The 24,283-nt window shown below is 40.7% G+C and overlaps 1 protein-coding gene across 1 annotated transcript in view; it reads left to right on the top strand.

The window, feature by feature from the left end:
• PIGU (phosphatidylinositol glycan anchor biosynthesis class U) overlaps positions 1-24,283 on the top strand; it is a 163,262-nt gene that overhangs the window by 99,856 nt on the left and 39,123 nt on the right. The window contains exon 7 of the mRNA XM_007934579.2: positions 12,336-12,433. Within this exon, the coding sequence (XP_007932770.1) occupies positions 12,336-12,433 (98 nt within the window). The remainder of the gene's footprint in view (positions 1-12,335; positions 12,434-24,283) is intronic.

Raw genomic sequence — 24,283 nt, 5'->3', positions numbered from 1 at the left:
TATTCACCATATACACTCACTCCTCACTTAACCGATAATGCTTAGCTTCCAAAGACTAGGTTGTTATGCTTAAATCGGCATTATGAGAATATGGAGGATGACCATATCAGATCACAAAATGAAGAATGACTACATCACTACACACCTGCCAGATTTCATCATTACACAACTGCCAAATTTCATGATTCCATAAGTGCTAAATTACATCATTATGTAACTGCCAAAGTACATCATTATGTAACTGCCAAACCACTGAGCATCTTGGCCCAGCTAAGTTGACACATAACCTTAACCATCACAACCAGTTACTCTCACCTTACACTTTGGCATTAATTACTGCCAGATATATGTTGTTAATGTGCAAAATATTCAGATGATAGATTTTTTATTATTGTTGTAAATGTGAAATGTCAGATAATGAGATAGTTGATAAATGAGGAATAGGTATATATATAGGGAGCTCTGGTACATAGTGCCTAAGGCACTTGACTGCTAACCAGAAGGCTGGCGATTCAAACCCACCAGCCACTCCTCGGAAGGAAGGTTGGGCAATCTACTTCTATAATGATACTGCCTCGGCAACCCAAGGAGGAGTCTCTATGAGTCGGGTCCGACTCGATGACACATAACAACAACAGGTATATATATCAATAAACATATAATCTATCATTTTCAGTGGCTACATACAATTAATTGTGTAGCTGTTGTATGGAAATTCTTTAACCAACTTCTACCATTAAACATTTAGGTGATTTTTCCAGCTTTCAGCTATTAAAAATAATGTGACAGTTTAATTTTCTAATGTACAATATATTTGCACCCATGTTCAGTTTTTTTCTTACATTTTCTGATGGGATGTGTACATTTCTTGAGGATTTCTGAAATTTATTGGTTAAGTTGCCTCAAAGAGAAAATTTACCAATTTGTGCTCTTAAAAGAAGTATATGAAAGCCCTTATTTTCCTACTTTGTTGCTGAATAGTTTCTGTGCTTAGGAAATAAAGAATCAGGAGTTTTACATAGAACCTTTTACTTGTAGTTTACTTATGTTTTCTAGGGTGGCATCCAGGAATGACTTAGGTCTTCATAAGACATTGTTTCTCTTAGAGTGCTTGTAGGTGGTCTTTCTCCAGGCCTGTTAAGTAAAGTGACTTAGATATTTCACGACCCGTTTGACTTATTCTGAAGCTTGTGACCATTTTTGTAGAAACAACGCTGAAATAGTGATGATTATTTGAGGCTTGAATACTCATAGCCTCAGTCCCTGTTTCCAGAGTGTCAGGTTCAGATAGGCTGATAATTGCCAACATGCTTGGTGTCCATTAAAATAAGGAATATATGCTACCGCCTGGCAGTAGGGACTGAGTATTCGCCTTTGGAAATGTCACCTTTATAGTAGCCAGGTGCAAAGAGAGAGAGACTGGTGAAATGCCCTCTGAAGGTGCATGAGCTAAGAGGCTGATATAAAAATGTAAAGTATGCCATATTTAAAAAAATACTTTTTTTGTGATCCTTGAAGTCAATAGAAAAGTTTCCTTTTGGGGAAAAAAAATGTAAATATGTCATATGTATTTCTTTTGTACCCACATTGAAATTCTTTTCACTATACCACTCTAGAATCCTGTCTAAGGATTCAGATAGTTTTGTAATGTTATACACAGTATTTTGTTTCACTTTTATCACCTATTTCATAGGAATCATGTACATTAGTCATATATTTGTTATTTTCTTGAAGTTTTTTTTAATTTTTGTAAATTTTAGAAATAAAATGCAGGCACTTGGTAAGAATCAAAGGAATTCAACATATAAAATGAAAAGTAAGAGTCTTACCCCATCTCCACTTCCCTTCTCCGTGTGTATTTTTCCTGGTGTCCCAGCCTGTTTACTTTGCTGTGGTCAGAGTAGCCTTTCTCCTTTTGCTGGACTTGTACGTTGTTTCCTGTTGTTCACTACTGTAAATAGAAGCCATCACAAACAACATTTCTAATCTGCTAAGGTATTTGAAGAATACTATTTTACTTAGGTCTCTGAACCAATCTCTTTGAGCATATTAGTAATCCCTACTAACAATATGTATGATAAAGTTAGTTCATTTACAAAGTCTGCAAACCATACGTGTACATTTCACATGTGTACCACATAATCAAATATTTACTAAAGAAATAATTCACTATTTAAAAGAGAAAACAGTTGGGAGAATTCACAAGAGAAGGAATAGAAATGACTAAAAATAAGAAAAATTATTCAATGTATGGGTAATTAATAAGGAAAAGCAAATTGAAATCGCAAATAATTACTATTTGTTTTGCTTTCCAAATTGGCAAAGATTTTAGAAGGTAGTTCTCAGTGCTATAAAATAGGCACTCTCCCACATGGGACATTGGTACAGCCCTCTTGGGTAGCAGTTTGGCAGTAGTCTTAAAGTGTTTGTACTTTTGATTCTACTTTTGAGAACCTGACCTAAAATAATGCAGAAATACAGACAGAGCTTTATGGTATGAAGTCATTAATTGTAGGATTATTTATAATGACTAGAAAATTTGGAAAATATTTTAAATTAGAGGAATGGTTGAGTAAAATATGATTTACTTATGTAATAGAATAAGTAGCTCTGGTGGCACAGTGCCTGAGGTATTTGACTGCTAGCCAGAAGTTTGGTGGTTCAAACCCACCAGCCATTCTGAGGAAGGAAGATGGGGTAATCTACTTGGAAAAGATTTACTGCCTCAGAAACCCAATGGGGTCAAAATCGACTCAAGAGCAGTGGGTTTTTATTTTATTTATGTAGTAAAATATTTAGCACATGGTATTTGAAAAATTGTAAATGATTTGGGAATACATTTATGGTTTATTTAAAGCAGAATACAATATGATAAATTTTAGTGAAATATGATCTTAAGTATGTTGAAACAAAAACAAAAGAAGTAGAAGATAGATATCTTAAAAGAATAATACTTGTCTCTGTAGTTGAGTTCATGGGTGACATTTATTTCTTTTTCATATGTTTTTTTCCCAAAGTTTCTTCCATGAGAACATAATAAAAAATAAATGATCTTGATTGATAAGAAGGAACAGTGGACGTCAACTTGGCAGCTCTTCCCAGACTTCCATGGAGCTGGTGCCCCCCAGAAGGGAATAGCCTCATTTGACCCCTTTTGGCCCCTTGACTCCTTCTGCTTGCACTCCCTTGGCTTCCTTTGTGGCAGTCTAGGGTTGCCTTGGATACACTGAGAGATACAGCCCAGGCTATTCTGTTGTGATGTCCTTGTTGGGATTTAGCCAGGAAATGGGTCTGTGGGCAGGCTTGGTGTTAGTTTAGTGGAGCAACTTGCTTTTAACTTCAAAGACTGCTGTCTTGGTCAAGGGCTTGCTGCCTTTCAGTTAGCTAATCAAAATACTCCATTCCTATGAAGTAGTCTTCATTAGACTTTAAGGAAAAAGAAAAAATAAACAATTGATGTTAATAGGCATGTCTGCTTGTTCACTGTTGGTGTTTGGCTATAATAAGATGGTCTAGATTAGAAATTCTTGAGCCTTTGCAGTGTAGTAAATTACTTAGTATGGCTTTTCTACCGATAAGTCATTGTAAACTCAGTGGTGGAATGAGCAACTGAGGAGCTCCTGATTGTAAATGTTATCCATCTGGGTTATTTCTGTTGGGTGTGGCACAACACAATGTTTTGGGAGGCTCTCTCCCAGGTGCTTAGAGTTCTGATGCTATGACTGGCTAGTTTGACCACCCTGCCGGGCTCAAAAGGAGGCCTCCTAGAGGCAGAACTCTCTCTGACTGTTGGTTGAGGAAGACGTGCTGCTGAAAGAGACAGGGGCTCCTGAGACACGTGTTGCTGGGAAAGAGACGCAACAGACACGCATTGCTGAGTGAGACACCGAGGCACTGGCACTGCTGGGAAAGAGACTGTGAGAGACTGTTGGCTGAGTGACGGTGGGAGAGACTGAGCATTTTTTCCTGAACTTGAATTGTAGCCTGTGGTGCTTCCCTAATAAACCCCATAATCTGTGAGCTCTGTGTGGCCACTGCAGTAAATTATCGAACCCAGGAGAGAGGTGGTGGGTGGTCTGGGAGGAATGGTTGGTGAAAGGGCTGGAGGGAGGCAGCATGTCTGGCCTTGCAGTAACAGGCCTTGTGCTATTAATGGTGATTCTGCCTTCCTCTTGTGGGATTAGAGGAGGTCAGAACATGTGGCCTCCTTGCCATTTTTGTAGCTTTGTTACCCAAGGACCCTTCTGGCTTACACTCCTTGCTCTGCCAAAAGAGCGGTGTGACAGGACTTGCTTCTTAAGGAGAAAGATGGATACTCTGAGAAGACAGTGAGGAGTGATTAAGAGCTTGGGTTCTGATGTCAGACAGATGTGGTAGCTAATTCCAGCTGCCTTTCCTGGCTGTAGCACCTTGGGCAAGTCTCACAACTGTGCTGGACCTCAGTTTCCTATGTATAACATGATGTGGTAGTTAAGTTAGTTAAGGTAATATGTCAACTTAGTTGGGCCTGGTTGAGTGGCTGGGCAGCTGGTGGTAGTCATTCCCCATGATGAGACTGGTAATTGACTCCTGGTGGAATCTACTGTGAGCAGCTGAGTAGTTGCTTTAGGGATGTGGTCTGCTTCCTGAATATATGGAGAAGCCTTGGGGAAAGGTCTCTAGCTTATGGCACGCTTGAACTCTGCATGTAGCTGTGTCATTGTTCAGCAGCCTGCCTTGCTCTCCCAATCTTGGGACTTTTAATGGACTTGAATTAATGGCCTGCTGTGTGGTTTGGTAACATCAGGACTGTGCCTTATTACTTGTCAACCTTGGGCTCGTCAGCCTCAGCAGCCAGCAGCTGTCTTGAGTGAAGAAAAGCCTCCAGCTCCAGTGGGCTGAGAGGAGGAGGCAGAGCTGAAGCCCAAGGTTGAGGGGCTTTCACCCAGCCCCTAGAGCCTGGCACTTTGAACTCGGACTTAAAGCCTCCAAACTGTAAGAGAATAAACTCCTGTTTGTTCAAGCCATCCCATGTGTGGTATATTCTTGTCAGAGCAGCACTTGGTAACCAGAACACATGGCGATTGAAATAGTCCCTACCTCATGGAGTGAATATAAAGAATAAATGAGATGGTACATGTAAAGTGTTTAGCATGGTACGGAGATGTTTACCAAGTGCTCAGTAAAAGATGGTGCTGATTGTTAGTCTTAATAATATCTTCCTTTTTAAAAAGATCCCTCAGGATTAATATGGTCTCCCTGAGCCTTCTAGGGAAGTCTGGGAGAAGGTTAAAATAAAAGGTTTTTTTCCTAGAGCCCAGCTCCGGAGGGCCAGGGGCAGGGTGATGATCCTGAAGCCTGATGATTCTGTCGCTTCCACTTGGAGTTCCTCTAGGGTACAGAAGGAGCTCTGGTGGCACATTGGTTAAGGCTTTAGGTCGCTAATCAAAAGATCAGCCCACCAGCTGTTCTGTGAGAGAAAGACGAGGTGGCCTGCTTCTGTAAAGATTTACAGCCTTGGAAACCCTGTGGGGCAATTTACTCTGTTCTGTAGGGTCACTGTGAGTCAAATTGACTTGATGGCAGTGTGTTTGGTTTTTTTGGTTGCTGGGATGTAGCCGTGGCCGGGGAGAGAGTTACAGCGGACCCTAGAACCCAAGGGTAAGAAGGCAGCCTAGGATAGAGTTTTGTCAGACTCAGCTTCCAGGTAACCAGCTCTGTGGCTCAGGCAAGTCACTCAGCCTCACAGCCTCAGTTTGATCATGGAGATAGTAACTCTTCATGGAGTTAGTGGAGGAATTTATAAAAAATACAAAGTGCATAGATACTTCCTTAGCAGAACCAGCTCTACGAATAGTTGCTTTGCTAATTGTGATTTTTTAAATGATGTAACCATAGATTGAAGGGCAATGTTGAAATCAAGAGGACAGTATAGTGATGCAGTTAGACTGTAGACTCTGGAGTCAGATTATTTGGGTTCAAATCCTATTAGCATTACTATTCACTAACTCCGTGACCCTCGGCAAATACTTAAGTTCTCTGTCATTCAGTTTCCTTATCTAAAAAATGAGAGTAGGAGTAGTAACCACTTCACAGAGTTACTGAAAAGACTAAATGACTTAATACATGTAAAATGCTTCTAATAGTGGCTAGAGCACAGTACTTGCTTAGTAAGTTATTATCATTGTCACTAATGTGAATGGTCTGCCTTGGGAGAGCCTGCCCTGTTAAAAGGGTGCACTTGACAAAGAACATAGTGCATTGGGCCCTGCCCCCAGCATCACCATCTTCTCTCTGGCAGTCTGGCTTGTTCCCTCGGGCACTGGTGCAACTTCCTCTTCTGAGTGCCCTGGAGGACCTTAACCCTCCTGAGCACATTTCAGTCTGCTCCCATTTCACTGTCTGTGACCCAGTCCTTGGTTCTCTGCTTATTCCACTTAGAGCCCATGTCCTAAACCAGCCTCTACAGATCCACCTCAGCTGCATTCTTGCTCTGTACCTGAGCTCTGCTGCCCACCAAGCCTGATCACCTCAGGGGGCAGGCCCTAGAAGCAAAGCCTTAGCCCAGGTCTTGCCTAGGCTTGTTTTGGCTCTCACCCTGATACAAACAAAGAGTTGGGAAACATTATTTGGTGGTGGTTGTTGTTATGTGCTGTGGAGTCGACCCGACTCATAGCGACCCCTCCTTGGGTTTCCGAGGCGGTATCACTATGAAAGTAGATTGCCCCATCTTCCTTCCGAGGAGTGGCTAGTGGATTTGAACCACCAGCCTTCTGGTTAGCAGTCAAGTGCCTTAGGCACTATGCTACCAGAGCTCCTACATTATTTGGTAGGGAATGAAATTCCCTGATACTTTAGCCAGTGCACATATATATTCAATCAATTTACTTACTATACAGCTATGGTAAGCCCAGGGACATGTACAGAAAACCTAGTACCTGAGCATCTGCCCTGTACTAGCAGATCATCAGTAGATTATATAATTTTTTTATATTATATAATTCTTTTTTTAATCCACAGTTCTTTTGGCACAATTTCCTGTGATTAGGGCAGCAGGATTAAGCCTGCATGTGGCTTCCATTTTAGGCCTGTTTCCAATGTCCTGACGAGTCCTGTTTGTAGATGTTTTTGGATGCTATGTAAGGCCCTGCATGATCTGAGCCCTTCCTGCTTTGTTGAAGTTTTTTAGATTATAACTTATTACTGAAGTGTAATATGTACAGAAAAGTGCACAGATCATTAGTGTACAGTTCAATGAATTGTCCCAAAATGTCAAGTAAGCAGCACCCAGATTAAGAAGCCCCTTTTGCATCTGCTTCCAGTCACTTCTCCCAGCTTGGCTTTGCCATGTTGAGCTAACTGCAGTCCCCACCGCAGCGCACCATTGTCTCTCTTGTCCTCCAGCCTGTGTACATGCTGTCCCCTCCCTTGAACTGCCAGTCCTTACCTACTCATTGTTCAAAACTCAGGTGTCAGCTTCCCCTGACGGACTAGGCATGCTTCCTTTGTGCTTTCCTACTGTATTTTGTAATTGTTTACTAGGAGCTCCCTGAAGATGGAGACTGAGTCACCAGTCACCCTGGCATCTGACACAAGGCTTGGCATAGAGCAGGCGCTCCCGAATGTTTGGTTATTGCCTGGTTTGTCTAAAGTATTTGAAGTCACCTTTTACTTTTTTTTTTTTTAATCTTTCGCCCCTGCCTGAAGGCACACACCATTCCTCCTCTCTGCCATCTCTTGCCCCTTCTAGTTTTTCAGCCCTGTCTGAGTCTTCTCTGTGTCTCCAGGCTCCTCTTCATTTTTACTGGGCCTGTGCCCCATCCATACCAACCCCAGCACCCCACACCCAGACATTCCACACACCAGGCTACTGACTGTTGTAGCACCGTATTTCTGCTCCTGTATTGCAGGCCTCAGCCATCCAATAGTTTATAGAGAGTGTTTTGCACCTGCATGGCCCCTGTCACTAGTCTTCACCTGTCCTGCAGCTTTTGTTTTATTCAAGAGCCAGATTTATTTTGTGCTTTGCCCACATTTCATTACTTTATGTTTTACTCTTCATAAGTTTTCTTTTTTCAAGAACATTGATTTCCTTTAATACGCTTGTACTTTTTTTTTTTTTCCAAAGGGTATCATATATAATTGCTGAACGCTATTCATTCATTCACTGTATGTACCAGGCGCATATTAGGTGCCAGGTGCTGGATATTCAAAATTAAGAGACGTTATTGCCCTTGAAAAACTCAGACAAGTGGAAAAAGAAACATTAGCAAATTTAGCATAGACTTGACTGCTAACCAGAAGGCAGTTCAAACCCACCAGCCACTCCTCGGAAAGAACGTTGGGCATTCCTACTTCTGTAGTGATACTGCCTCGGAAACCCAAGGAGGGGTCACTATCAGTCGGGGCTGACTCGATGGCAAATAACAACAACAACAACAACAACAACAAGCAAATTATTATAAGACATTATCAGTATGAAGCTCATTAACACGGGTTAAAGGGAGGGCACTAGAATTAACTGTGTGGTTTTAATTCCATTTCTTAACTTTTCTGTTTCTGTGGCTTGGTTTCTTCACCTGTAAAAGGGGTAGAATATATGTTATATCTCAGGAAAGCTGTTGCTAAAAATGAATAATTGAGGTTACACGAGGTTGTTGGGATATATAAATGAGGGCTTTTTCTGAGTTGAGCACTGTTCTAGATGCAGGAGATTCCATACAATGTCTGGCACCTAGTAACTGCTCAATAAATGTTGGCTGTAATCACTATTATCCTCTGCTTGGACCTCAAAGAGGAAGTGACATTTCAAGTGGCCACTGAAGGATGGATGTCTACTAGGACATCTTAGGTAGAGAGAATAGTGGAAGAATAGACACAGAAGAATGGAAGGAAATGGAGGAATGATTCAGTTTAGTTAGAGGACAGGATACGTGTGGTCCCACATGTGGGAGAGTGCTCAGTGGTAACGCTGGGGAGGTAATACACAGATTGTGAATGGTATTGTTTGCTGTTGGATTTTGGACTTAATATGTAGGCAAAGACTTAATAAGTCTTTAAGGAGGGGCCTGTCACAATCTAAACTATTTTAGAAGGATCCTTCTTGTGCTTCTGTGGAAGATGGACTAGGTGGGAAGGTGTCGAGGAGGCCATTGAGAAGGCGGAAGAGATTGTTGAAAAACTCCTGGGGAGACAGGATGAAAGCAGACTGGAGAAATGGATGGTTCCAGAGGTGGATCAACAGTGCATGGTGACCGGTATAAGGAATGTGGGAACTGGAGGCGTGAAGACTAGCTAGGCTATCTGGGTGGATGTTTCAGTTATGTAGTGCTGTTATAACAGAAATACCTCCGGTAGCTGGCTTGAACAAACAGGGATTTATTTTCTTACTGTTTAAGAGGCTAGAAGTCTAAGTTAAAAGTGCCAGCTCTTGGCGTTGGGTGAAGGCCCCTTGACCTTGGGCTTCAGCTCTGCCTCCTGTTCCAGGCCCCCCAGAGCTGGGAGGCTTTTTCTCACTCATGCAGCCACTGGCTCCTGAGGCTGACAAACCCCAGAAGGACAAGTAAAATGACACAGTCCCAAGATTAGCAAGCAGCACGGCAGGCCACTTGTTCAAGTCCAGAAGTGGTCCCATGATCAGCAGACAACATGGCAGGCCACTCACTGATGACTTGGCCAAATGCAAGATCCAGATGTGCCAAAAAGCTCAGAAACCTTTCTCAAAGCGTCTTATATACTGGAAGCAGACCACATCCCTAAGGCAGCTACTCAGCTGCTCACAGTGAATCACTCACAGTGAATCATTACATCTTGGAGCTGAGTACCAGTCTCACCACGGGGAATAACTACATCCAGCTGCCCAGCTACTCAAAACCAGGCCCAACCAAGTTGACATACAACCTTAACTACCGCAGTGGATTTGGATGCCACTTACAGACAGAGGATTTTTCCTTTCTAAATATTTCACCCAGGGAAGGAAGATTGTTTCTTCCTGATCTTGGGTGCCATTATTCTAAAACTCACAAGTCTATTATATTAGGTATAAAGCTTTTTTTTCTCTTTGGGGCCTTATAAACAGTCACCTGCTCCAGACAAATAATTGTTGATCTTAGGCAATCAGGGTAGGAGGTAGCTGTGTTTATTTCACTCCCTAGTACCTCCTGGGAGAGGGAGGGGAGGAAGTCCACTGTTAATTTTTACCACATTTGTGAGAGTGGATAGAGTTGGTGCATTATCCTCCCTCCTCTGGTTACAGATTCAGGATCTGTTCTGTCCCCCATCCCCAACCCTGTAGAAAACCATGTTAAATTAGTAAGTTTAGTTCCAGTTTTTTCCTTTCTTAGCCTGTTTCCCACAAAGTATCATTCAGATTTGTGGCTATATCAAGGAATCTTGAGTCTACCCTATCTATTGGGCTCTAAAACAACCGCTTTCTCACTTCTGCAATCTTCGTTTCTTTAAGTGACTTGATTCTAGTTCTAGGATTCTACAGCTCAGCAGGTGTGTGGGGGCCTCTGCTGGTGGCATAGCTTAGCTGGCCATGATCCTGGTCCTGCTCAGTCACATTGATGAGTACCTTGGACACGAGACATCACATCTGGCAATAATCAACATGGCAAGACAGCCCCACCCATAGAATTCTGTCTTTGTTCTCATACTTCAGCTTCCTCCTTTCTTTGCCTTCCTTCCACCTTCTATAAACCAGGAATTGTTCCTAGCTGGTGAATGAGATTCCTTGGTTTGAGGGCTGGTACACTCAAAAGTTCTTTTCTCCCTCCTCCCTCTCCTCTGAAATAGTCACACTTGTAACCTTCTCTCTTCCAAGGTGGCTCTTAGGTGTTTCGAGTATATAGTCCACTTTGGTGAGCAAAAGAGCCTATGGATCTTCGCCTTCTGTGTGTCTCTGAAGCTGGGTTGAGGCAGGGTAAAACTCTTTGAATTGAGTGGAGTGACTAATTCCTCCTTCCAGAAGACACCGTTGAGAGAATGTCTGCTATTTTCAGTAGGCAGTTGACCCAGTACTACTGGGAGTGACCATGGGTTTAGCAAAGATCATGAAGCTGGCACAGGACCGGGCAGTGTTTCGTTCTGCTGTGCATAGGGTCACTATGAGTCAGAAATGGATCAATGGTACCTAACAACAAGAACAACATGGGTGGTATTATTTTATGAAACATTATCATCATACGACACTAATCTTGGACCATCAGTTGCACCCTAGCAATTTCTTGGTCACACTTTGAATCCCTTGTTAAAAATTAGGGTTCTCTAGCCTTGGTTTTAGGGTGACTTGTTGTCTTATATCATCTCAAAGGGAATAGCTATTTAATTTTTTAAAAGAGAAATCAGCTTTTTTTTTTTTTTTAATGATAAAAAACAAAGCATGTTCATGATAGAAAACTTAGAGAATAGAAGGAAAAATGAAAAATCACCCACAAGCCCACCAGCCAGGGATAACCATTGTGAATGTTGTGGTGCCTAGCCTTTGAATCTTTTTTAAAAAAATGTGTTGGTGCATTTTTTTCAAAAAGGGGTCATAGTGTTTATATCCCTTTTATAATCTTCATTTAATAGGATGTTAGACACAGCTGTCCATGTAAATTTGAGAATTATTTTATAATATCATGTTTAATGATTCCACAGTGGACCATTTTAAATGTTGGGAATGGGGACTTTATTAATGAAAATTAAGATACTTATTTAAAAAAAAAAAAAAAATCACATGACCTGAAGATAGTACATAAAGAAAACATATTTAAAACTAGTGTTGCAGCATCCAAGGGATAGGTTCACAGTTTCAAAATTGGTTGTTGTTGTTGTTGTTATGTGCCGTCGAGTCAGCCCTGACTCATAGCGACCCCTCCTTGGGTTTCCGAGGCAGTATCACTACGGAAGTAGGATTGCCCAACCTTCCTTCCGAGGAGTGGCTGGTGGGTTTGAACCGCCAGCCTTCTGGTTAGCAGTCAAGTGCCTTAGCCACTATGCTACCAGAGCTAGTTGACTTAATAAATTGGTAAGTTAAATAGGACATGGATGTTAATAGACTTCATTCCTCTATATATCTTTGGGCTGAAGTTTTGTAAAATCTTCCTGTGTCTGAAAATTTTAAAAGAAATATGCCTTTGGTGCTTCAGATTGCTAAAGGGAGATGGTTTTGACTTCTTTGGTTTCCTTTCATCAAAATTCATGCCAGGAAACTTTCACTCTGTGTGTTTTCATAGTGTCTTGTGCACCAGGAGGCATTTGGCAGGTGATTATTTGAGCAGTTATGGAAAGTTTCTTGTTGATAGGGGCACGTTGTGTCTAATCCTGATTGATGAGGCTGGATTATTCCATACATTTATTTCTTTTTACAGGCAGTGCCTTCCTCAGTGCTATTTTTCTTGCCTTAGCAACATACCAGTCTCTGTACCCACTCACCTTGTTTGTCCCAGGACTCCTCTATCTCCTCCAGGTAAGCACTTGCTGGTCAGAAGCCAGTGCCCAAGTGACGTTTAATACATGGCCTAGGCCCTACTTGCGGGGAGGGACATGGGTCAGTAAAGATAATGGACTCGATCCCTAACTCACACCTGTTTGCTTCTTCTTGCAAAAACAAAGAAACTTGACTAACTTTAAAGAAAGTAGACCTAAGATTCATGAAGTTATGCATATTATTACAAATTTGTAAATGTATTTCATTTTACATATTGTAGTTGGGATTTACCAGCCATCTTGCATTCTCCTTTTCTCGCCTAGTATACATTGACCTCTCTCTGAGCTCATTTCTTTACTTAATCTTTGTAGTAACACCCACTTTGTAAGGTTCTTGTAGGGATTAAATGTGGAAGTGGGTCCACCTGATGCAATACTTGGACTTGTTCAAATGACTGACATTTACTGAGAACTTCCTACCAGCCATACACTCATTTCAATATCATGAGAACTTTATGGGATCAGTCATATTATTAGCCATGTTTTACTGATGAAGAAACTGGAATGTTGGGAAGTTAAGTCACTTGCCTGTTGTCAAATGGCCAGCAAATGACAGTGCTGAGATGTGAAGTCAGGCAGTCTGGCACAAGAGCCTGCTCTCCTAACCATGTCTTTTTCATACTCAAATAAGAACACACACACGTCCTCAAGAGTAAATAACCATTTGCGGGCTCTGCATGGGCCAAATCCATTCCTAGAAATGCTTCTTGAAAGCGTACAGGTGTCAGGGCAGGATTCAAACCCAGAAACGTCTTATCTTAGAGCCCTTGTAAAGACAAATACTACTGTTAAAGTAGTAAGTGTGTGTGTGTGTGTGTGTGTATATATATATATATACACACACAACAACAAAACAACAACAAATATATATATATATATATATATATATATCTCCATTTATTGAAATTGGCCATATGCTTGTCATTTTAAGGGATTTTATATTGTGTTGATGTATACAGTGATAAATGGTTAGCTGGGTCATTATCTTTTTTGAGGAATTTGAAACGTAGCCTAGTTGTCACTAATACAAATAGTGTAGAAGTTAGTTTTTCTTTAAGCTATTTCCTTAAGATATGTTTCTCCAGTTGAATTATTGGACCCAAGGCTGTGGGAACTTTTATAGTTCTTATTATGACCACATAGTTCACCAGAAGCCTGAGCCAAGTTTCAGTGACACCATCAGTGTCCAAAGTGAAGTTAATCACTAACCTCCTAGTTAGACAGCACTAGCTTTTCCAATGTGATTTATGATTGCTAGTTATTTTGCTTTGATTTTCTTTCTAGATTCTTGAGTCCATGCATTTGTTCACAAAACAATGTGCTATTTGTATTTCTTTCTTATTTCATATTTGTGGTTTATTCTTTAGAAAATGTGAGCACTAGGGAGAATGCATACAACCAGAATTCTTGTGCAATTATTATGAAATAAAGAATACAGAAAAATATATATGTATTCACATACATGAACTGACCAAACATTTAAACATGGTTTGTTAAGGCTAATTTCTAAACTCTGCTTTATGTAAAATAACTTTCATTTAAAGTCAAGAAAATTTCCTCCTGATGGTAGTAGATAATACAACCAAGTCATGAAATCGAGCAGCTCCGCCAGTCACTGTATTTGGTCCCTCTTCTATCAATGTGCATTGATTTCCTACATGAGCTAGACACTGTGCTAGACTGCAGATATAAAGCCTAAAGGTTGCTCAGCAGAACAGGGCTCCAGGAAGACTTCTGGTACCAGCCTATGGGGTAGACTCTGGAGTAAGGAGGAGCTGAAGTTGGGAAAGGTTAGACCATTGTAAAAAGGGCATGCAAGCAACGTCTGACCTTCTCTAACTTCACGAGGGGGAAGGAGGATCCAGAACAACATCAGCAGCCCAAGGCTGATTCCTACCAGGCAGAAGTCAGATATGCCACCACCCTTCAACCTTTCTACCAATTCTGACACCAGCCATCCCTCCCAATTGCCACTCTGTGCTTCTCCACTGGGTTCGATAATCCTTTGCAGTGGCCACACAGAACTCACAGAAAGTACTCACAATTATGGGGTTTATTAGCATTTGGCTGCTAACCAGAAAGTTGGCAGTTCACATCTACCAGCTACTCAACAGGAAAAGGATGAGGCAATCTCTTTCTGTAAAGGTTTACAGCCTTGAAAACCCTATGGGGAAGTTCTGCTCTGTCTTTTAGGGTCACTATGAGTCAGAATCAACTCGATGGCAGTGAATAGAACTGGTTACAATTCAGGGTCAGAGCAACTTAGGGATACAGTTCTTCGGTCAGTACGGATTCTTCTCAGCCACACTGCAGGCATGCTTCTCTCTGGCCTTGAAATTGTTCTCTCAGAAGGACTGATGCATTTGAATTGTGGTGTTGGCAAAGATTATCAATGTATCATGGACTGCTAGAAGAACGGACAAATCTGTCTTGGAGGAATTATAGCTGGAATGCTCCTTAGAAGTGAGAATGACCAGATGTCATCTCTCATATTTTGGTTGCATTGTCAGAAGGGACCAGTCCCTGGAAAAGGATATCATGCTTGGTAAAGTCAGGTCACCAAAAAAGGGGAAGACCCTCAACAAGATGGATTGATTGACACAGTGGCTCAAGCCATTGGGCTCAAGCGTGGCAGTGGTTGTGAGGATGGCACAAGACCAGGCAGTGTTTCGTCCTGTTGTACCTGGATCGCTGTGAGTCAGAACTGACTCAGCAGCATTTAACAACAATAACAACAACAACAACATGTAACTGTATGGAATGGTCTGGAATGCAGTCGGGTCTGTGGACCATGGTAGTATATTTGGAAAATCATTCCAGTCACATCTAGGAAACAAACCTACATATTTAAATATGAAGGAGAGAATAGGAGAGGATATTATCATTTACGACCGTGTCTTCAGAGACCGTTAAATGGACTCTTGAGGCTTGAGTTTCACAGAGATCCATAGGCTCCAAGGAGAGAAGCTGCAACTCATGAGTGGGAGCTACAGGAACCCTCATAGCTAGAGGATTTTAACTTCTCTTTCTAAGTAAGATTAAACAGCCAAAACGTTTAATATGTGGAATATTTAAACATCACAATTAAATAAGCCTAATTTGATGAAGATCAGGGGCAAAGGACTGCCTTTTTCATATTAAACCTTGTAGAACTCTAATATATAAAATTATGTACATACATATTTTCCAATCCTATAACAGATCATTTTATTCTCATGTAAAAAATTTTTTATTTCCAACTAATTTTATTATTTGAAAAATAAGTTTTATTGAAATATAATTTACGTACAGTGAAATACCCAAAACTAAAGTGACATGGGTCAATCCTTTTTTTTTTTTTTTTCCCCCAGTGTTCCCTCTCCTCCCCTCCCACCCTTGGTAACCAAGAAAGTTTCCTTCCATATAGAAACCTTTCCTTGATTTTTTTACAATAATGAACTAATACTATATTTGTCTTTCTGTGATTGACTTATTTTACTCAGCATAATATCTTCCAAGTTCATCCATGTTTTGCAGATTCTACAGTATTCTTTAGTGTTGCATAGTATTCCATTGTATATATGTACCATAGTTTAAAGCAGTGTATTAAAGTCTCCTACTATGACTGTGTAGTCATCTGTTTGTCTTTTCAGTTCTGTTAGAGTCTGGTCTATGTATTTTGGGGCTCTTTCATTGGACACATAGATATTTATTATCATTATGTCCTCTTGTTCAATCGATCCTTTAATCATTATATAATGTCCTTCCTTGTCTCTTATGGTAGTTTTTGTCTTAAAGTCAATTTTACCAGAAATTAATATTGCCACTCCTGCTCTTTTATAGTTGCCATTTGCTTGATACATCTTTTTCCAACCTTTGATTTTTAATCTATTTTTGTCTTTGTCTCCAAGGTATGTCTCTTGTAGACAGCATGTTGATGAGTTTTGTTTCCTTATCCAGTCTGCAACTCTCCGTCTCTTGAGTGGTGCATTTAATCCATTAACATTATTCAGGGTAATTATTGATAAGTTTGAATTTGTTGCTGTCATTTTGTTATGTGTTTTTTCATGGTGTCCCTAGTTTCTTTGTTCCATATTATTTTCTGTGAGGTTGTTGTGTTTATGAATCATGTTATCACTTCCTTCATTGCTGTTGTTTTAGTATTTGCTAAATATTTGTGCTGGTCCTCTTTTTTATTTTGATGTGAAGGTTTATAATTTTTCTTTCAGGTTACCCTGTGATTTATAATTTTCTTCTCAAATTTAGAACAGTCCATTCTATCTTGCAGTTGTCTTGACTTTCTCACCACTTAGAAGTTCTGTAACTATACAATTTTTTCTCTCTTTTTGGTTTCTAGTTGTCCTCATTTATCAGTTGATGTCTCTGGTTCCCTGTTTACAATCTTGTAGGTTTATTTAGTTTGGATACTTCCATAACTGGATTGGTTTCTGGGTTATGTCATCATGTGTGTTAATGGTCAGTTGTTGCTGGCACTCTGTCCAAAAGACTCCTGTTAGCATCTCTTGTAAGGTTGGTCTGGTTTTAACAAATTCCCTTAATTTCTGCTTATCATTTCACCATCATATTTGAGGGACAATTTTGCTGGCTATACAGTTCTTGGTTGGGAATTTTTTTCTTTCAGGGTTTTATATATATTATTCCATTGTCTTATAGCCTGCATGGTTTCTGCTGAGAAATCAGAGCTTAGTCTTACTGTTTGCCCCTTGTAGGTAACTTTTCATTTTTTCTGTGCTGCTTTCAGGATTCTGTCTTTGTCTTTGGTTTTGGTGAGTTTGATGATGATCTGTCTTGGTGGTTTTCTTTTGGGGTCTATCCTGTTTGGGGTTCATTGGGCTTCCTGAATGGATATATTCTCATCTTTCATCATATCAGGGAAGTTCCCTTCCAACAAATCTTTGACAATTTTTTCTGTGGTTTTATTTGTCTCTTCCTGTTCTGGAATTCCGATGACATGTAGATTATTCCTTTTGATGGTATCCCACATGACCCTTAGGCTTTCTTCATTTTGTCTTGATCTTTTTTCTGATTGATCCCTTTCCAAAGAAGTGTTCAGGTATTTGCCTTCAGTCTCATCAATTCTGTCTTCTATTGATTCAGTTGTACTCCTTTGCCCATTCAATGTCTTATCTATTTCTGAAAATTTAAGATTAATTGTCTGGATATCTATGTGTAGATTTTGTATCATTTCTAATTTTTCATTTATTTTGTCATTTTGTTCTTGTGTTGTCTTTTGAAATTGTTCTAGGGTTTTCTCTGTGTTTTCCACAATTTGGTCAGTGTTTTCCTTGATCTGTTTCTTAATCCATTGAAGGTACCTAAATATAATTCTTTTGAATTCCTTACCAGGGAGTTCCAATGCTGCTTCTTCCTCAGGGATGTGTTTTGGGTCTGTATCGTAGTCCCTTGTTTCTCCTGCTTTATCTTGCTTCTTTACGTGGACTGTGATGCTCTGTTGCCTCCAAGACATTGTGACGTTTTTGTGTTTATATTTAATTGGTGATTGTATGTTGGAGTGACTTGCCCATGACTTTTGTTTGTTTTGTTTGGATGTTATCTATGTAAGCAGGGTAATGTGCTCCTCTGTTTGCAAGCTGGCAGCACTTATACACTCACTACCTGTCTCCTTTCCCATTGTCAGCCTCCCATGTGTCCTTGCTGTCCTTGGCAAATGGAGCCTATTCTTAGATCCCTGGAATCCGAATGAGACGCTGTCACTTTAAAATCCAGTATGGCCACTGCTTGTAAACATTCAAAATGACTGCGCCTTCGGTCACTTTAAATATCCAAAATGGCCCCAAATGACTGCACCCTCTGGACAGCAGAAAGTCCACCGCTCAGGTTGTCTCACTCCTTGCTGTCTCCCTTCCTAGTCATAGGCTACTAGTACAGTTGTCCTTGCAGCCCTTGGTGACCAGGGCTGATCTTTAGGTCAATTCTCAGGTCCCAACACCATTTGGAAATATTCAGGCTGTTTGGCCATCAGAGTAGCTGAGAGTCCACAGCTCTGTCCGTATCTGTACTCACTATTTTCATTCAGGTTTTTCCACTAGGTGGTGCCTATATTACTTCTGTACGTTTCTTTTCAAAGCTCAGGGCTCCAGGATTATCTTCTGTATCTCTATCAATTGATTTCTCTTTGTTGAAGAGGGTATGTGTAGCTTCTTTTCAACTAATTTTAGACTTACAGAAGATTTCATAAATAGTAGAAATACTTTTCTTATATTCCTTACCCCACTTTTCCTAATATTGATATCTTACATGACCACAGTATAGTTATCAAGAACAAAGGAATTACATACATATTAACTAAACTTCAGACCTTATTAGAATTTTGCCAGTCTTTCTACTAATGTCATGTTTTGTTTGTTTTAGTATCTATCCAGTATCTCACATTGCATTTAGTTGTTATATCTCCTCAATCTTCTCAGTCTGAGGCAGTTCCTTATATTTCTCTATCATTCATGACCTTGCTGCTTTTGAAGAGTACTGATCAGTGCTTCTGGCTTTGTTGTTAGCTTATATTGTAGCTTTGATTTTTATTTCTATAAATTCTCCTCTTATCTTCATTATTTTTTCCCTTCTTTTGGAGTTTATTCTGTTGTCCTGTTTCTAATCTTTTTTTTTTTAAATTATTTTAAAAAAGTAATATTTATGTTTTCAGTGAAGCTTTATACAGCAGTTTTAGATTTCCGCTCAGCAATTTCTACACAAGTTGTTTGGTGATGTTGGTTACATTCTTCACAATGTGTGAACATTCTCATCTCTGTTTTGGTGGTCTGTTTCTATTAATCTAGTTTCCCTGGCCCCTTACATTCTCATCTTTGTTTTAAAAAGGAGCACTGTGCTTATGGGTGATTATGATAGTTGGAGTTGTGTTGTCAACTTGGTTGGACCACAGTTCTGAGCAGTTTAAGCAGTTATGATGTGGGTTATTCCCATGATGAGATCAAATGTATGTGTTTTGAGCAGCCAATCTATTAAAAGGGAGTTTCCCTAGGAGTGTGACCTGGTTCCACTATATTTATGGACATCCTGGTAAAATGAGATACTTTTCTGTGGATCTGTATCTAGCTGTGCTGCCTACAACTTTCTGTGAGTGAGCAATCCACCATTCAACCTGGAGATCTTGGATTTGTCATTCGTTGGAGTCAACAGCTGGTATACTGCCTGCTAGCCTTGAGCTCGTCAGCCCCTGTAGCTGCATGAGTCAGGAAAAGCCTACAGCTTGATATTTGGTCCAAGAACTTGGGACTTGCCAGCTTCTATAAGTGTGTGAGCCATTTTCCTAAGATAAATTTCTGTCTCTCTCTCTCTCTCTCTCTCTCTCTCTATATATATATATATAAGCTTTACTGGTTTTCACATTTGGTACCAAGAGTGAGGTGCTACTCTTACAGATACCTAAAATGTGGAAACTGGAGTGGAGTGCATCCTTGACCCAAGATGCCTGCACAGAGACACAGGCAGAGAGACACTGGCAGAGAGACCAGCATGAGAGATGGCAGTAGCAGAGCCCAGAGACTGGCATGAGACAGTGACAGCTCACCAGCCCATGGAGGAGAAAGCTGGATGCCATTGGTAGGTGGCTTCCTGGCAGAGTGGGTTACCTTCAGGCATTAATTGGTAGGAGAGACCAGCATGAAATGGAGTAGCAGGTTGGCTGGCCCACGGAGCAAGAAAGCTGAGTGCTTTTGAGGCAGAAAGATTTCTAGCAGAGTAAGTTGCCTTTGGCATTAATTGGCAAAAGCAAAGAGACCAAGGAACTGGGAAGAAGAGCTGCCTCAGCCTCAGGGTAGGACCATGGCCTTTGTGGGTGGAACCACCCCAGCCCCTAGGTTTCAAACAGCCAGACCTTCTCCAACTTGGTTCTGGAGTGGGGGGCTGCCTGTTCATGTGGGCTAGTGGGATGGAGCCATAGCCACTGCCCAAGTGTGAGGAGGCAGGGCTGCCATGCCCAAGAATGAGAGGAACAGGGCCCACCAGGCCAAGGGGGTGAGGTCGCCACTTAGGACCTAGGAGACTGGAGCCACCCAGTGAAGGAGATCTGTACAGGTGCCAAGTTGACAAGGGATGAAATTTTGGTAATTAAAGTTGTGTCCATTTGGCTGAGCCTGGTTGAGTGGCTGGGCAGCTGGTGGTAGTTATTCCCCATGATGAGACTGTCAGTCAATTCCATGGTGGGACCTACCACGAACAGCTAAGTGCTGCTTTAGGGATGTGGTCTGCTTCCCGTATGTAAGTGGCAGCTTTGGGAATGGTCTCTAGCTTATGACACACTTGAACCCTCCATGTAGCCGTGTCATTGTTCAGCAGCCTGCCGTGCTCTGCTGACCGTGGGACTTTCAGTGGGCTTGAATTAATGGCCTGCTGTGTGGTTTGGTAACATCGGGACTGTGCCTTTTTACTTGTCAACCTTGGGCTTTTCAGTCTCAGCAGCCAGCAGCTGTCTGAGTGAAGAAAAGCCTCTAGCTTCAGTGGGCCGGGAGCAGGAGTCAGAGCTGAAGCCCGCGGTTGAGGAGCTTTCACCCAGCCCCTAAAGCCTGGCCCTTTGAACTCAGACTTAAAGCCTCCAAACTGTAAGAGAATAAACTCCTGTTTGTTCAAGTATCCCATCTGTGGTATCTTCTGTTTGAGCGGCACTAGGTAACCAGAACAGTGATAGTATTTTTGAGCCAATTTCTTAATTAGATACAGGGTGACCTCAGGGGTTGGTTTCAGATCAAGGTTTCAAGAGTACCTCAGGGCAGTAGTCTTGGGTAGTCCTGCAACCTTAACCCATCCAGTAAAAGTCTGGTTTGTTTGTTTATTTTTCTTTTTTAGGAATTTGAGTTTCTGTTGAACATTCTGCTCCCATTCTATCAGGTTCCGTCTAGTGTGGCCTTGCCTAGAATGGTCAGTAGTGGTAGCTGGGTACCATCTAGTTTTTTTGGTCTCAGGGTGGATAAGGCTGTGTTTCATGTAACTCTTTGTCCTGTAGACTAATTTCTTCTTTCAGTCTTTGCTTTTCTTCTTTCTCTTTTGGTCTGGATAAGTACAGACCAATAGTTGTATCTTAGATAGCTTCTTGCAGGCTTTTAAGCCCCAGATGTTATTCACCAAGCTGGGATGTAGAACGTAACTTCATGAACTATATTATCCCAGTTGATAAAGATGTCCCACAAGACTATGTCCCTAATCTTTGAAACCCAGAAACCCAATTCTGTGAGGTGTTTGGTTATGTCTAAGAAATATCTGTAACTGTGCCCTCTGTGTGCTTTATTATATAAATGAATAGGTGTGCATATAATCACATAGATGCATATGCATACACATTTATATACATATATAGACACATATATACACACCTGCACATATATTTTTTGTTTGGTTGTTGTTGCTGTTGTTTTGAAATTACATATGCCATAGCAATTACCAGCAGGTGCATTTTCTTGTGTACTTTTTAGTTTCTTGTGTACTTTTTAGTGACATTGTTTACCTTTGTCATTCTGTGTATACTTCACCCTTATTTGGTGTTACCTTTCCTATAACCAAAAATAACAAGTGTCTACTATCTAGAGAGTGAATCCTCCTCTCCCCTTTCCCCCCATCCGTGGTAGCACTAATGAACGTTAGTTTCTGTATTCACCCACTCCTTCCTTATTGACATGGTGAGGCTCCAGAGACCAGGTTATTATGTGAAAATTGGCATTATTCAAAAATGGAGGATGACCACAGCAGATCACAGAATGGAGAATGACTATATCATTACTTAACTGCCACGTTACATCATTACGTAACTGCCAAACCACTGAGATTCATGGCCCAGTCAAGTTGACACAACCTTAAATTTTACAGCCAGTGTTACTTTTGTGTCACACCTTGGCATTTGTTACCGCCAGATACGTCATTAATGGCCAAGATAGTCAGGTAGTGAAGTTTTTACTGTTGTTGTAAATGCAAAATGTTGGATAACGAGGTAGTTGGTAAGTGAGGGATAAGTATATTTACTTGGTCCTGTCATTTCATAAAACTGAGAACATACTTGTTTTTTTGTGATTCACTTATTTTGCTCAATATAATGTCCCCAGGGTTCATCCATGTTCTGAGATGTTTTAAGAACTCATTTTTCTTTATCACTGAGTATTATTCCATTGTATGTATATGCCACATTTTACTTATCCATTCTTATGTTAATACTTAAGTTGTTTCCATCTTTTTGCTATTGTGAATAGTGCTACAGTGAACATAGGTGTGCATATGTCTGTTTGTGGCACTTCTATTAGAACCCTAGGGTATATACCTAGAAGTGGAATTGCTGGGTCATATGGCAGTTTTACCTTTAGTTTTATGAGGAATCACCAGACTGTTTTCCACAATGGCTGTACCATTTTTCATTCCCACCAAAAATGGATGATGGTCCCAGTTTCTCCACTTCCCCTCCAATACTTATTTTCTGTTTTTTTTTTTTGTTGTTGTTGTTTTTGCTGTTGCTGTTGCTGTTGTCTTGTCCATTTGTTCTGGTTACCTAGTGCTGCTCTGACAGGAACATTCCACAGATGGGATGGTTTAACAAACAAGTTTATTCTCTTACATTTTTGGAGGCTAGAACTCTGAGTTAAAATTGTCAAGCTGTAGGAGCTAGGTGAAAGCCCTTCAACCTTGCCTTCAGCTCTGCCTCCTGCTCCCAGCCCACTGAAGCTGAAGGCTTTTCTTCACTCAGACACCTACTGGCTACTGAGGCTGAAAAGCCCAAGGTTGACGAGTGAAAAGGCACAGTCTCAATGTTACTAAACTACACGGCAGGCCATTAGTTCAAGTCCATTGAAAGTCCCAAGGTCGGCAGAGCATGGTAGACTGCTGAGCAATGACATAGCTACATGCAGGGTTCAAGCATGTCATAAGCTAGAGACCATTCCCAAAGCTGCTGCTTATATATGGGAAGCAGACCACATTCCTAAAGCAGCTATTCAGCTGCTCCAATAGATTCCACCATGGAGTTAATTACCAATCTCACCATGGAGGATAACTACATCCAGCTGCCCAGCCACTCAACCAGGCCCAGCCAAGTTGACACACAAACTTAACTACCACACCATCCTAGTGGGAGTGTAATGGTATTTCATTCTGATTTTGATTTGCATCCCTCTGATAGATAATGATGAGCATCTTTTCATGTATCAGTTGGCCATTTGAATATCCTCTTTTGTGAATTATCTGTTCATGTGCTTTGTCTAGCTTTTGAGTGAGTTGTCTTTTTGTTGTCAAATTTTTCTATATATTTTAGATATTGGACCTTTATTTCATCCCCAAAGATTTTTTTTTCCAAGCCTGTAGATTGTCTCTTTAATTTTTCGATTAAGTCTTCTGATGAACATAAATGTTGAACTTCCATGAAATCCCAGTCTTCTATTGCTCGTGTGTTTGTTACTGTGTTTGGTAATCTGTCACTAAAAAAAATTCAGTCCCAATGCTGTTATATTTTCTTCCAAGAACTTTATGGTTTTAAATTTAACATTTTAAGTCTTTGATCCAGTTTGAATCACTATTTATTTTTATTGTGATTTGGGTGAATGTTTTTGAGTTTTATGGTATGAGGTATGGATCTTATTTCACTTTTCTGCATGTGGAAATCCAGTTTTTGCCAGCATCATTTATTTTGTTTTATTGTGATTTGGGTGAAAGTTTATAGAACAAATTCACTTTCCATATAGCAGTTCACATACACTTTGTCTCATGACATTGACTACCCCCATGCAACAGCTCCACACCCACTTCCTCCCGATAGTTAGCTCTTTCCTGTGTCCATCCCTCCATGTACTCCTGCCCCCTGAGCTTTCTCCCTGTGCATAAA

The sequence above is a fragment of the Orycteropus afer genome, unplaced genomic scaffold, assembly GCF_000298275.1.
Source record: "Orycteropus afer afer isolate SDZICR_OR568_19922 unplaced genomic scaffold, OryAfe1.0 scaffold00020, whole genome shotgun sequence".
Classification (NCBI taxonomy): domain Eukaryota; kingdom Metazoa; phylum Chordata; class Mammalia; order Tubulidentata; family Orycteropodidae; genus Orycteropus; species Orycteropus afer.
This window is presented reverse-complemented; position numbering and strand designations above follow the sequence as displayed.